The sequence below is a fragment of the Bradysia coprophila genome, chromosome X, assembly GCF_014529535.1.
Source record: "Bradysia coprophila strain Holo2 chromosome X, BU_Bcop_v1, whole genome shotgun sequence".
Classification (NCBI taxonomy): domain Eukaryota; kingdom Metazoa; phylum Arthropoda; class Insecta; order Diptera; family Sciaridae; genus Bradysia; species Bradysia coprophila.
In genome coordinates, this window is record NC_050737.1 from 3,819,022 (window position 1) to 3,832,594 (window position 13,573).

The 13,573-nt window shown below is 32.7% G+C and overlaps 1 protein-coding gene across 4 annotated transcripts in view; it reads left to right on the forward strand.

Annotated features, from left to right (window-relative positions):
* The window catches only part of LOC119083755 (cadherin-86C), a 106,879-nt gene that overhangs the window by 20,724 nt on the left and 72,582 nt on the right, over positions 1 to 13,573 (forward strand). For all 4 annotated transcript variants that reach the window (XM_037193539.1, XM_037193555.1, XM_037193564.1 and 1 more), the window contains exon 2: positions 10,913 to 11,174. In XM_037193539.1, the coding sequence (XP_037049434.1) occupies positions 11,161 to 11,174 (14 nt within the window). In that variant the 5' untranslated portion in view covers positions 10,913 to 11,160. The remainder of the gene's footprint in view (positions 1 to 10,912; positions 11,175 to 13,573) is intronic.

Genomic DNA, 13,573 nt, shown 5'->3' on the forward strand with positions numbered 1-13,573 from the left:
TGTCATAAATGTTCATTAACCTAACTGAGAAAATTACCAAACGAAGACTTAAAGTTTGGTACACACATTGTTACCATGAGAGTCACGGGCCTGACACTATTCACTGTCTTCCTCATTTTTTAAATGAGTGTCCAGCCCGTGATGAGAGTACAGTGGTGCAACATACAACAAAGCAGTTATACAAACTGCTCGAATTCTGGTCTTTAAATCGACTCCGATTTCATCTCGCTGGTTGGTCAGTAGTTCAGTTAGATGTCGCACACACTTTTCGAGTGGAAATCAAGCCTTAACCTATTGTTATAACCCTTGGGGAAAGATAATCGAAACGTTTCGAATCATATTCGGAGTTCTCTGCTTAAATCAGTCTATATCATTCGATTTAATAGGAATTTTTCAATTTTAATATACTTAGTTAAGAAGGTAATAGATTTACTGTGTGAATGGCTTAGTTTTTCAGAGATGGCAATTATATCCTCAATATACAGGAACATAAATATCGATTTTATTACTTTTTTCGATCAAAACATTTAGCACAAAAATTGATAAAGAAAAAAATCTGTTACTTCATTTGTTTCAACATTCGTTGTGTTAAACATTGTACAGAGTTCATGACTTATTTTTGTCCATCACTGTCGATAACAAATGACATTGCTGTCTATAAAATGGTTTCGTTTCTCTTGAAATAAACAAAGAGTAAGTAACAGGTACAACACATCTAGGCTCCTATACAATCAATTACAACTCAATATGGAGTATTGCTCCAGCAGACATCCTTAAATTCATAAATAAAACCAAAAGAATTTAAGTAACTGTGGGGAAGCACAACAGGCCCATCTGAGGCTTAGGTGCAGGTTATATTCCACCCACTTATTCTATCTATCTATCTAAGTAACAGGTAATGTAAATTAAAGCCTATTACAACGTACGATTACTGTATGCAAGCTTTTGCACACAGTCCGATTGAGATGTGCAATGTCCAGTCGTCCTCGACTGTGCGTTCATCAAACGATATAAGAAAAATATGTTAAGCCTATTAGATCTCATTAAAAGCAGAATATCGTAAAATTAAAAACGGTAAACCTAATAATGCAACAGCCACACAATGAACGCAATGAAAATGTATACTTAAAAGAAGAGGTAGAATAAGAAGTAAAAAAAAACTCTCCCAGAAACTCTACTAACATCTTAGCACTTGAATTTATGAAGATGCAATTTAATAGATTTGTTTTTAATTCTAATGACGTATGGTGGTCGTAATGAATGGTTTATTTAAATGATTCCAATAAGGCTTATAATTACAGTAAATTTACATGAACGATTTGAATGGATTGCGAACAATGTGCATATTATAATATGGAAAATCAGAAGTCCGGAAAATTTATGTTATTATTACATTAATTATATCTGCATTGGCAAACGAAATTAAGTTGTATAAACGGTTTTAGCAATTTGAAAAATGAAAACATATGCTAATCGGTCGGTATGTATGTACATATAGGTTGGATGATGGTAGATTCTTAAATGTTTCGCTTTTTTTTTTTAGATCGGTACACATTTGAATATATTTAAGTGAAATTTATGCATCGTAATGAGTGTGTGTGTGTTGTGTATTTTACAAAGTTTATGAATACATGAGATCAACATCAGATGATGTCCATAAATTATTGTCGGTACGTAGAGGCGGCTGCTTTTAACAGAGAGCAATTTTTTGTTTTATTTAATTGTTACAATGAATAAAGAATTAAACGATTTTGTCAGCGAGGACAAAAAACCCTTTCATTTTTATATTTATTAGATTTGAGACGATTATACTTTCAGTAAATGTTAAGCTTGGAATTTGAATATTTGCCGTTAAATAATGAGTCGATTTTCGAAATTAAGAGGAAACCAAGACAGCTGCTTTGTGTGAACAGAAAAATTGACAGGATGGCCATACATTTTCTGTAAAACATTTATTTTAGTTCGAACCAAGCTTTACGTCGTGAAACTACGTGCTAGAAATGATCACGGTTCACTTTATTATATCACATAAATGAAAGACTTCGTCTCAAATTCGTTTATTACTTCGAAACGTTACAAGATGAAGATATTAAAACTCGAAGGCCATTTCCATGTTGAGACAGACATAATTTTGTGAAGGGTTTTGATTCTTAGACCCGAATTGTCTATACTCTGAGTAAAAAGAGTTGAAAAACTCACCTGTAGCTGGTAATGGCTCCAGGTAATCTACAATAGCTGCCACAGATGTAGCGCCGCATACAAAAAATACAGCTGTCGCAGCTATTGTAGATTACCTGGAGCCAACATTACCAGCTACAGGTGAGATTTTCAACTCTTTTTGCTCGTTGTAAATTTGCTGTCTCGTTATCACGCCAACAATGATTCATGTGTCATCAGACATGCACAAATGTCGAAGTCTATTGTCTATTGCTAATTTATCTTATTTACCTCAAATTTAATCTACTTTTCCGAGTATTTGATCTACTCTACCGATAATTATATCTAATCCACTGAACTTTGATTTCATACAAAATTGTAGAGCAATTGTTCAATTGAAATACCGAATAAATAATGTCGATCGATCGGCGTAACCTGTTCATATACAACCTTGAATTTACTCATGGAGTATTTTTGATAAACTCCCATATTTTTCAACATTTTCAAAAAAAAAATTCTTTCTTTTTGGAAAATATGGAAAAATTCGAGAAAATATGTAAAAATATTTTCCCAAAATAAATCCCTAAATTACCAGTTGATTAATCTATTCCTATTTGATCAAACATTTACCTTCTCCCTGGCGCACTATTTCATCGTAGTTGTTTCCCCCTCGATGTTCTCGAATATTGTCCAGCTAATTACATTCATTTATGTGTGAGGTCTTCTCCAGGTGCCATGGCTGCCTTGTGAAATTAAATTGTTAAATTGACAGTTCTTTCATAATTGAAATTCTTAGGCTACAAGAGTATTCAAATGCAAATTGTATTGTATGATGCTGGTGATGATGATCAGTAGAAATTAGAGACTGGCTCGGACCGGCTACATTAACTCAAAAAACCAAAACAAAAATGTGAGGAAATAAATTTTTAATTTATAACTGTTGCAACTTGTGCAACTTTCGATTCATCGTATTTAATTTTTGAACATGACCAAAGGCCTAAAACATTATGATTCTGGTTTAAGATAATTTACATATGTAAAGTACTTTTACAATTATATTTCGTTAAGTTTACCTGCTCACAGCTGAATAATATTTATACTATTTCCGCGAAAATTTCCAATAATGCACGCACCCACACCTTAAAATGTAAATGCACAAGTTAAATAAAATATATTGCACAAAATAAAACGATGAATGCAATATTATTTTACCTCCTTGAGTACACTAACATTACTCCATAGATTCAGTGTATAACCTAGTTATTCCAATGGTTTTATGGTAAACGAAAAATTGAACTACAATCGATTTGAATTGATATTTGAAATTTAACCAAAACACAACCTATACTGCGCAGCAACCAATTTTATCAAAATATTTAATCTTTAAAATATAAATTCGGTTTTTCCATTATATTATCTACGTCTGTACACGGGGACGCACAAATAATTCTATGAATTTTTTTTGTCAGAAGAACAGCTTACAGGATTGAACACTGATTAGGACATCGAATTTTTGTTGCAAGCTTTTTTAATCATGTCCATCCTAACCATTGGTAACCAAATTTCTAAGTGTAATAACTCCGTCTCTATTTTTAACAATATTCGAGTACCTAGCTGTCGAAAAGACCCATTTTAAGGGAAAGTGTGGTGCAAGTACCTATGTCAATTTCTGAAATAACACCGATATTCTATACGTTGAGTTGACATACTTACCGGTTACACGCGAAAACGCAACTAACGACAAAAAAGAAAATAAAAAAAAATTCAGTCGAAACTTGTCTTTGAATCTCTATTAGTTTTTTTGAACCGAAATAAATTCTGTTAATTTTGCGGTCAAGTTGCACGAATTCTGTTCAGTGATTTATGATAAACCGGAAGTGGTTAAGATTGTAAGTTTTGCGCAGTAAAAACAATAAAATGGAGAGTGAATGTTCGGTAATATGAAGTGGCCCATGTAGAGCTTAAGGCGAAAAAGTAGATTCGATGATGATTGAGGGATTAAAGGGCCGCTCTACATGTGTATGCAAGGCGTAAAACTGTTGGGGAGCTAATGTCCATCGCTATATTATTAGATGCGCGGTGACACCAAACTTTCTATGCAAATCTCCTCCTATGATAAGGTAAATTTTTAATGTGAGAGTTGGGGTGACTCACGCTACCTCTCCAACAATATAAAGCAATACCAAGATAATTTTGATATGAGGTCATTTTGATCAATTGACGATTGTTTGACCAGTGCCGGAATCGCCCGAACGCCCATAGGGCCAGTTCGACACTGTGTTTGACAAATAATGTTGAATGCTAAAATTTAGCTGAACATTCGAAACTATACTCTGTCTCCCATTGACAAATATTGTCCCACATCTCATTGAATCTGTTAATTCTTTCGTTTAAAATATTCGGTAAAATGTTTGATAACAAAATGTTTTTAAGGCGAATGTAGCCAGAGCTAAATAATAGTTCGTAGCAGTCGAGCCTCAAAAAACTTAATTGCACCATATTTTGTATCCATAAATCGACTGAATTAAGACTAAAAAGCAGCCTTCGACTTAAAAATCTGTTTTGATAAAAATCATATAACCCGTCCAGATAAATGTTGCATAGGTCCGTCAGTTCTCGCTTAATTAAACTTCGAATCATATCTATAGACATGTTACGTGTTAGATTTATCTCACTGACTTAATAGGACAATGGTAATTTAAGAGAAGGAAAAAAAAATCATTTACCAATTTGGTCTACCTTCAATATGTGCACTACTCTTAACGCGTATTTGTATATGTTATACAAATTACCTTCACTCTACTTGCTAGAACAAATGAACGTGATAATTTCAATTAAGATTTAATTTTTCTTTGCTTTTATATATTGAAAAGTTCATGCCACCATACGAACCTCCTGATATTAAGTTGAAATTAATGTTTCTTTCGTTTGTGGTATACCACTAAATTTAGCATAATATAACGAACAAGAGCGCGCATATGGCCTGTCTATATTGTATTAAATACCGGTATTTTAATTGAATTTGTCATAAAGTTAATAAGCTTTCTATGGCCACATACATGCCATAACTCTTTCAGCGTAAACTGAAAATTGTTTATCCAGTCGTCTTGAAGGTAAATGAGACTGTACGTATACGTAACGTATATATTCACTGTGAATGCATTCGATTCGATGTTTTGTATAAATATACAATTTTAAAATTTCTATTTCCTTTAAGTCAGCGTAGGTGGTTATGAAATAGGTTTTGCTTTCAATTTCGATACAATTTACAGTTTGCATGTGAGCTAGTCGTTGTTTGATTCTTTTTTTTTCGTTTGAGTTGTTGTTGTTGTCTCCCAATTTTTATTTGTATTGTTTGTGGATTGGATATAATTGAATGTCATACAAAGTATCTGATGAAAAAGTGCATTTCATTCTGGTGTATACTTTTCCATTGAAAAGCTAAATTATAACCTACTTCACTCAATCAAGCTAGTGAACAGATTTGAGGTGAATTTTAGTTATTATTTACATAGTGAAATGAATCTTAAAACGGTAGGAGCTACAAAGAAGGTAAACTGGTTGAATAAAAAGGTTATTTATAATAATTTGTCTTAAACTGACCAATAATGGAAATCTAATGGTAAAATTCTATTTAACGTTAAAAATGCCATGGTTTAATCAATAAATCTACTACATCCACTGTTACTAGTTGGTACAAAATCTCTTACTTCATTTGTTTTAACCCGCACTTTGCCTTATATATGAAGACTTATGTAGGCTTCATCGTTTATGTCTGTCTTCTTTGCCAATAACATATGACAAGTTTTACAGACATACCTGATATTGCTGTTAATGAAGAAAAATTGTATTAAAGCTGGGACCGACCAGATCTTACCCAATTTGCATGGTATACCTGCTTTATAACTGGACCTGAGCTCTACAAATCGTATACAGTTTAGGTAAATCAGGTCAGGTTCCAGGTTAATTCGGATCTGATCGAATAAGAATCATTTTAATCCGTGTTGACCTTGCATACATATTAGTGCCTTTGGGTCCCATTTTACCTTTTATTATGTGTTTGTACCTTTACTATTAAGCCAGGAGGTGAAGATGGATTCTCACAAACATTACAAACTTTAAAATTACTTTTGGGACTGCATGAACTCATTATGTATGCGCGTTTCACGAAGCCTTGTGTAACTAACTCTTAAATAATAAAAATTAATTACGAAGTTATTGTAATACAACAAACCTTTAATAGAATAGTACGCTGCTGCTGCATCAGATATATTTCTTAGATTCAAAATTCATAAAAAAAAGATTTTTCCTCTTGAACGCTAATAATGTTCCACAATAGTTTATAAAAATTTGTTCGAACACGAAAAACCATTCAAGTTTCAGATAAATCTTTACTTAATTAGTTCATTGTGCGTTTTATACAAAATGTGGGTGTCACGACACACAGATCGTATAGTGCCTTGTTGTGATCTCAATCAATCACCACCATCGCTTTAACAAAATGTTTCTGATTTTATTTATAAGATTCATTATAACGAAGAAAAAAAACGAGACAAAATTGGTCTCGACGTGACGTGGTAGAAGGGCACTGGGCGCATTATTAGATATCTTCCGTCCATTTACGGATTATGTTATGTCACTGGAACTAATTGTGTGAGACTAATGTTAGCTTGCAGTGACGCTGAACTTTAACTTAATATGAATGCAGATTCGTTCAATAGATCGATTAGTTTTACTAAAATCCAGTTGGAGGGATTTGAAATGAAACGGAGATAAGGTATGACCGATGGATCCATTCATATTGAACGGACTCATAATTAATGTCGCAAAAGTATGAATATGAGTGCGTTTGCAAAACTTTGCTTCTTGTATTCAGTTGCATTGGAATTTGCACGTCAATTGTTGGGTAAAAGATCGATTTTTACAATTCCCTCAATTACATCTTTCACTTTTTATGTAAACATAAGTCGCCACAAATTGTCACCTTTTGCAATTCAACGTGATTTTCAAACTCGCCACCACGTTCAATTTGATTACAGCTGATTTGACCTAATGGTCTGCATTTCCGAACAACATACGACATGTGTTATACACTGGTGCCGTCATATGTGTGCTACTTGAGTGTAGTCAACCCCTATGTAAACTATGTCAACATATGCTGTGGACAACAATAAAAAAAAGGAAATTTAACTGTTAAAATCAATATTTATAATATTCTGACATTTCTATTGTGTCAACATTAATTAGCTGGCATGGTATTATTTGTAATTAAAATAATGATTCTAATTGTGATTGCTGTAAAATCACGTCGTCGGTATATGGGAATGTCGAACGCATGTAATTGTTAAAATAGGATCGCATAACATGTTAAGTTTACTACTTCGGTGTGTGAATGTACCACTTAGTAACATCTATTACTTCAAAAATTGAAGCACACATTTTGCTGTTATAAGAATACGATAGACAAATACTGTTGCTTATTTTGTACATGCTGTCGACAACAAATGACTTGCCGTTTCTAGCATTTTCCATTTTCTCGGTCGTGTTGCAGGCTCTATTTCTTGGATTATTCTTACAGATGTAAGCAAATTTGTAAAGAAATCATCATCAACACTAGCTTGTCATCAAAACTGTTGATATCTTTTGGGAATAAATAATTTCTACGCACCAGAGCTGTAGTAACAAAAACTAGAAAAAAAAACCATCCTTGACTTTCTATCACGGATATAATATAAGTTTCAGATGCTGTTTCTGTTTTTTTTTTTGCCATATAAAGTCACCGTCATTTACCGCGAAAATATTTCATTGCTCAACAATCAATTATTTCGAATTTTTGCTGCACGTTTCACGGATTCGAAACTCAAATTTCTTATCGTTAAAATGATTTATGACATTATACCATTCGCATACTTGATGCCGATGGTATTATACCATAATGAAAAAGAAGATGAAGATGAAGGAAAAAAAACAAAAGAAAAAAAATTATAACGACCTTGGTAAATAATATTGTAATACCAAAGAAATGGAAATAAATATTGATCCGAAAACCTGAATTTAGATTGTATTTTAATGATTTTGTTTTAATTCGGTTTTATTTTGTGTTCTTCTCGTTGAAAAATAATTTTTCTTTAAATATTTATTTGGTAAATTCGTAAATACGATCTGAAATTCTTCTATTATAATTGCTCATCATTATACTTATTATGTGTTTGTGAAACGATAGAAAACATGCGCTCGTTGTGTCAATAATAATGACTTTTAATTATAAATCGAATTTCATTGAAATTATTATCGTTTCAGAAAACAATAAATTACTCCGTTGATATCGAAATTTATTTCTTTTCGTTTAGCAATTATTTGCATAGAATTTAATGTAAAGCCACATTTCCATTCAAAACCAATAAAACCGCATGACATCTTACTTAATTTAAATTTAATCGATAAAGTTAACGAATATTAAATAGATTCAGCTCAACGAATTCGCCTGTTGCTCAATAATTTGGTGTTACCTAATTGAATATTGCTTTTTTTTTCAAACTCCATAGGCGGAAGTTATTCTATCAAACGTTAGTTCACTCCAAAATTGAGTGCTAGCAACGCACTTCAAGCAAAAGTGGTACTCTAAATAGGGTACTAAAAACTTGACAGTGCTCCGCCTTCCGGACCAGAAAAACATCTCATTAGCCCAATATCCCACATTCCCCGGAGTCAGAGCTGGCTCAGCGCTCCATACAAAATTTTACACTGTAAAAACAGTGGGGATAAAATTTCATACAAAATAGTACTCTATTTGGCAGCTGTCATTAATAAAACTATTGCTTGAAGTGCGTTGGTGCTAGTCATCGTCAGTACCCCGTAAGATTTCGATATTTTAATTCTTAGGTATTAAGGCAAAGACAAGCAAGTCACACATTTTTTGTAAACATTTTTGATAGTGGACTTTCTAACGTGCGGGCGTGATGTCAACCGAATTTGTGTCTAAGTTTGTTTCTTTTAAACTAATTTACCTCCTATGTGCTGTGAAAATTCATTTTTCGCAGGGGGCCCGCAAAAGAAAAATTCATTTTCGCCGCGCTTAAGAGGCAAAATAACTTACATAATTGTGCGGAAATCGTTGTTTTGACTCGTGTCGTCGCCTTCGGCTCAGTATACAAACTCCACACTCTTCAAAACAATGATTTTCCGCACAAGTATGTAATCTACTATTATTGAAGAGCGTATGTTGGTTGAACAAGATCTCAATATGAACAAGTGAACTATGTGCGATACCAGCGTGAGGGCGACTGTGTGTATGTGTGTGTTGCATGATAGGTCAGGGTCACTTAACAGATTTGGTTGAAATTAATTGCAAGCAGAGAATTTTCAAAAACTTTTTGTTCCCGTGTAAGATCGACGGTCAACACAAACCTTGCCATATGAAACTTGATTGCTCACAATTCCATTAACATGTTGAAATGGTTAAAACAATAAAAATGTTATATTCGATGAAACAGATTGATATTGTTCTGTGACACATTTCTTGTTTGTACGTTTAAGTAATGCTATCCAACAGACATTAATTTCTTATCAAAATCATTAAATATGGAGAAAATTTAAAATATTCGAGGGGTGACGCACTTCAATTTAATCCATTTAATCCATTTAATCCAAAAAAAAATTTTTAGTTTTACCGAAATAATTAGGCTATCCACCTGAAAAATTTGTAAAGTAATTGCGAAAAATAGATTTGCACGATCCCCAGCTCGTTTAAGTACTCGTGAGGTATAGGAATTTTTTTTTTGTTAAAAATGGTATTAAATTTATTTAATCCATTTAATCCATTTAATCCACTTTACACCAAAAACTCCTAAAAGTGGATTTTTTCGCTTTTTAACATTGTAGTATGAGTTGTAGTACGTGGTTCGATCAAAATCAGCAGTTTTTAAGACTTTTACAGTATTTGGTAAAATGAACTTTTTTCCTATTTAATCCATTTAATCCATTTTTTATTCCATTTAATCCATTAAATCCATTTAATACCATTTAATCCATTTAATCCATTTAATCTAGAAGTGAGTCACCCCTCGAAAATATTAGAAGAATTTCAGGCAATTATAGAGGATATTTAGTTGGGACAGTGTCTGGTGGGCCAAAGCAACGCCATCTAGGTATCAATTCTTTGTGCACGTCTATAATTCGAATTTTATTTTCATTGCTTAAAAATGCATATAGTCATACAACAGTAGTCGGTGACTAGTTTTAGAATTTTTTATTGATAAAATTTCAAATTTAAGAATCTGGTCGATGAAACTCTCACATTGTTGACTACCTTTTCCAAGTGGTAATCTTATCATATAGGTCTTAAATACAAGTGCAAATATAAAAGGTCTGTTACGCATTTTGATCTAAACATTATCGCTAGATTAACACAAAGTCTATTACTTCATTATTTTTAACATACCTCTTTGTAGTATATCGTCGCATTCGAAAACAGATGAAATAGGAGTCTGTGAAAGGTTTCAATGGCCCTAATAACATTTAAAACAATTGCCACATTTGATAAACAAAACATCTGTCAAAAAATCCTCATGTGAATGTTAACCATGTCACTTTCATTCATATCACTCCAATTATCGCCCTGATTCACCCAACAGCTGTTATCTACAATTTTGCTTTCATTTGCTCACCATGCAATTAAATCACTGACTGTTTTGAAACCTTGAACACATTCGGTATATTTAATGAAGATAACAATTTATATGATTTTTTTTTACAGAACTACTAAACGGGTGACCCGGCAAATAGGACAACTATCATACACAATATATTGGACATTAATGATATATAATGTGTGTACGGCATTTAACTCATCAAAATGGGTTAACTGAACCCTTATTATTAAAACACAGATTTTAATTTTTAATGAGATTGTGTTTCATTCATCAACAACGAATCGTGATATGGTTGTGAATTGGATTTTATGACGTTACATATACAAAGCGTAGCACGCGACATTATAACAATATGATTTGGAGCAGGTATGTTGTTACGATTTTATTTATGGGGGTTATGAGTTATTTCTAATTTTTTTTATAAATATATTTATATCATGGGAAAATTGTCCTTGATTTGTCTCCTGGTTGTAAATGATACGCATTGTATACAGTATGCGGTAAGGATATTATGTACAGGATACACCACAATAGAGTTCGACCTTCAATTGAAGATAATGTTTTATTATTATAGCAATTTATTTAACCGCTAGCGCACATTAATCATGTGTTGATGTTATTCAAATTTTTGCGCATACATAATCGGAGTTTATGTTGTTTTGACAGTGTTACGTATTGTCCAGCTCCGTAACTATGACCCAGAAAATGGTTTAGTCCACGAAATGTTCGTCCAGATAATCAGGGTTTAGTAATTTCAATTAACGAATTTCTTTCGTAAAGTATTTCCAACTATTTCAAGTTCAAAAATTTTTGTTTTCCTTAGCGACACGAAACAATTTTCAAATTTAGTGAATGCAATGTGTCAGCAGTTCCGAAGTGGAAATTCATTTGTCGACTTAAAGTGGAACGCCCGAAGCACGTTTTGTTAGCCAGTCAACCCTGATTGTATGACTTAATAGAATCAAAAAACAATCTATACTTTATAAATGCAGCTCTACGTGTGCCTATAAAATCCGATAGCATTCTAGCTGACCTGGTTTTAAAAGAACATTTTAAAATCTTCGTAAAAAAAACTCACAACAATTGATGGTAATTAGAAGAATATCACGTTCGTCGTTAAAAAATCTGAAATCAATTCAGTATTACACATGTCCCAAGATTATTCAGAGTTTTGTGATAAAAAGAAAATTGCATTAACGAATGGTGGATTTATTGAATCTTCATATGTAACGTTTCTATGGAGTGCGTAGACCTCTATCCACTTTCATTTTGGTTGTATGCTCAAAATAAGAATTTACTTTTCGTGGGTTCCATTTGCTTTCATAGTTTCATTCGTTTCACATAAATTCTCTCTTTTTATTTCTTCTACATGTACGAATGATTGCAACTATGCTCTTTACGTTATCTCTTGATGAACTAAATCTTTTACTTCATTTGTTTAAAGTATTGGACAATGTTTGATACAAAATCTCGCATATCATTAGTTTGACACATAATTTGACTACACATCGCCGCTTATTAATGTCGTCGCTGTCGATAACTCATCAGTTTGTCAATTAATTAGTTTAAAAAGCTTCCTGTTGTCTGTCTGTTGAATCTAAATTTATCTACCGTTACTGCACTGCAGTAATAATCCTTTTCCACAGCTAAAGTGACTTCTATCTCAAACATTGAAGGCACACCGTTTTATCGACTGTGGTTGTTTTTAAGGTGGTGACTAATCATTATTCATAAAAATTCATTTATTCAGTAAACAAACATGCTGAAGGGTATATTATAACAACAGCATTTTACTCTCTTCAGTTTCACCGTGAACAAAAAACAAATAAGAATTAAATTCATCTGAGCCGTAGTGTTAAAAATAAAATCAACGAATAACAACAATAGAAAATTAGTGAACTCATGCATATTAATGCTAACTTAAAATCAATTAAAGTCAACTGAGCTGAACTATTATAGGAATGGTGACCATGAAAAAAAAAGATGGAAAAAATCCAGCTTTAGATCCAATGCGAATTTCAGAAAATAAAAACCAGGTGGTTGCGGCGACTCTATAAGCTACCATTCATTACCATTCATAGGACAATCCAGCCAACTAAAGTTATTCCGTAGTAAAAAGGAAACAATACCTCTTTCGTGTCTGAGACGGTTAACATTTTTTTTATTTATTTATTCGCTTAACCTTGATGAATTATTATTTCCTAATTGAGAACATAGCAGGTTTCAGTTGGGAAAGTATTTTTACTTCAAGTGTTCAAGTCAGTTAGAAGTGAAATTAATTGATTTTTCGTGTCATATTATTTTGCTGTTTCGACCAAAGGTAAACGAAAGACGTATTCGTATTTGGTATATTGATAGCACCTATCATTCACCTGGAAATGGGTCCTTACAAGGTACCGCAAATGTATTCATGCAGAATTATATGTCTGATGTACGTTGAATTTGCGATGTTTTAAAACAACAAATCACATTTTTTTTATAGATTTAAGTCTATATAGTAGAGAATTGTAACTGATAATTCTTAGCGATGTGCGGTAAAGAGACTTTCTAATTTCGAAAATACTGGATCCACTGTGCAAGTGGTATTGGCACGAAGACTTGAACGAATGTTTTTAATTATACATTGGACCTGTCCTTTTTTATTTTTCCCAAAATGGACTTAAAAACCGACTACCCAAAATGTGGAATAAACTCAAATTATTTTACTCACTGCATGTCCAGAAATTGAGTCATATTCTGCCTTGGGTTGCAGCCCAGCTACCCTC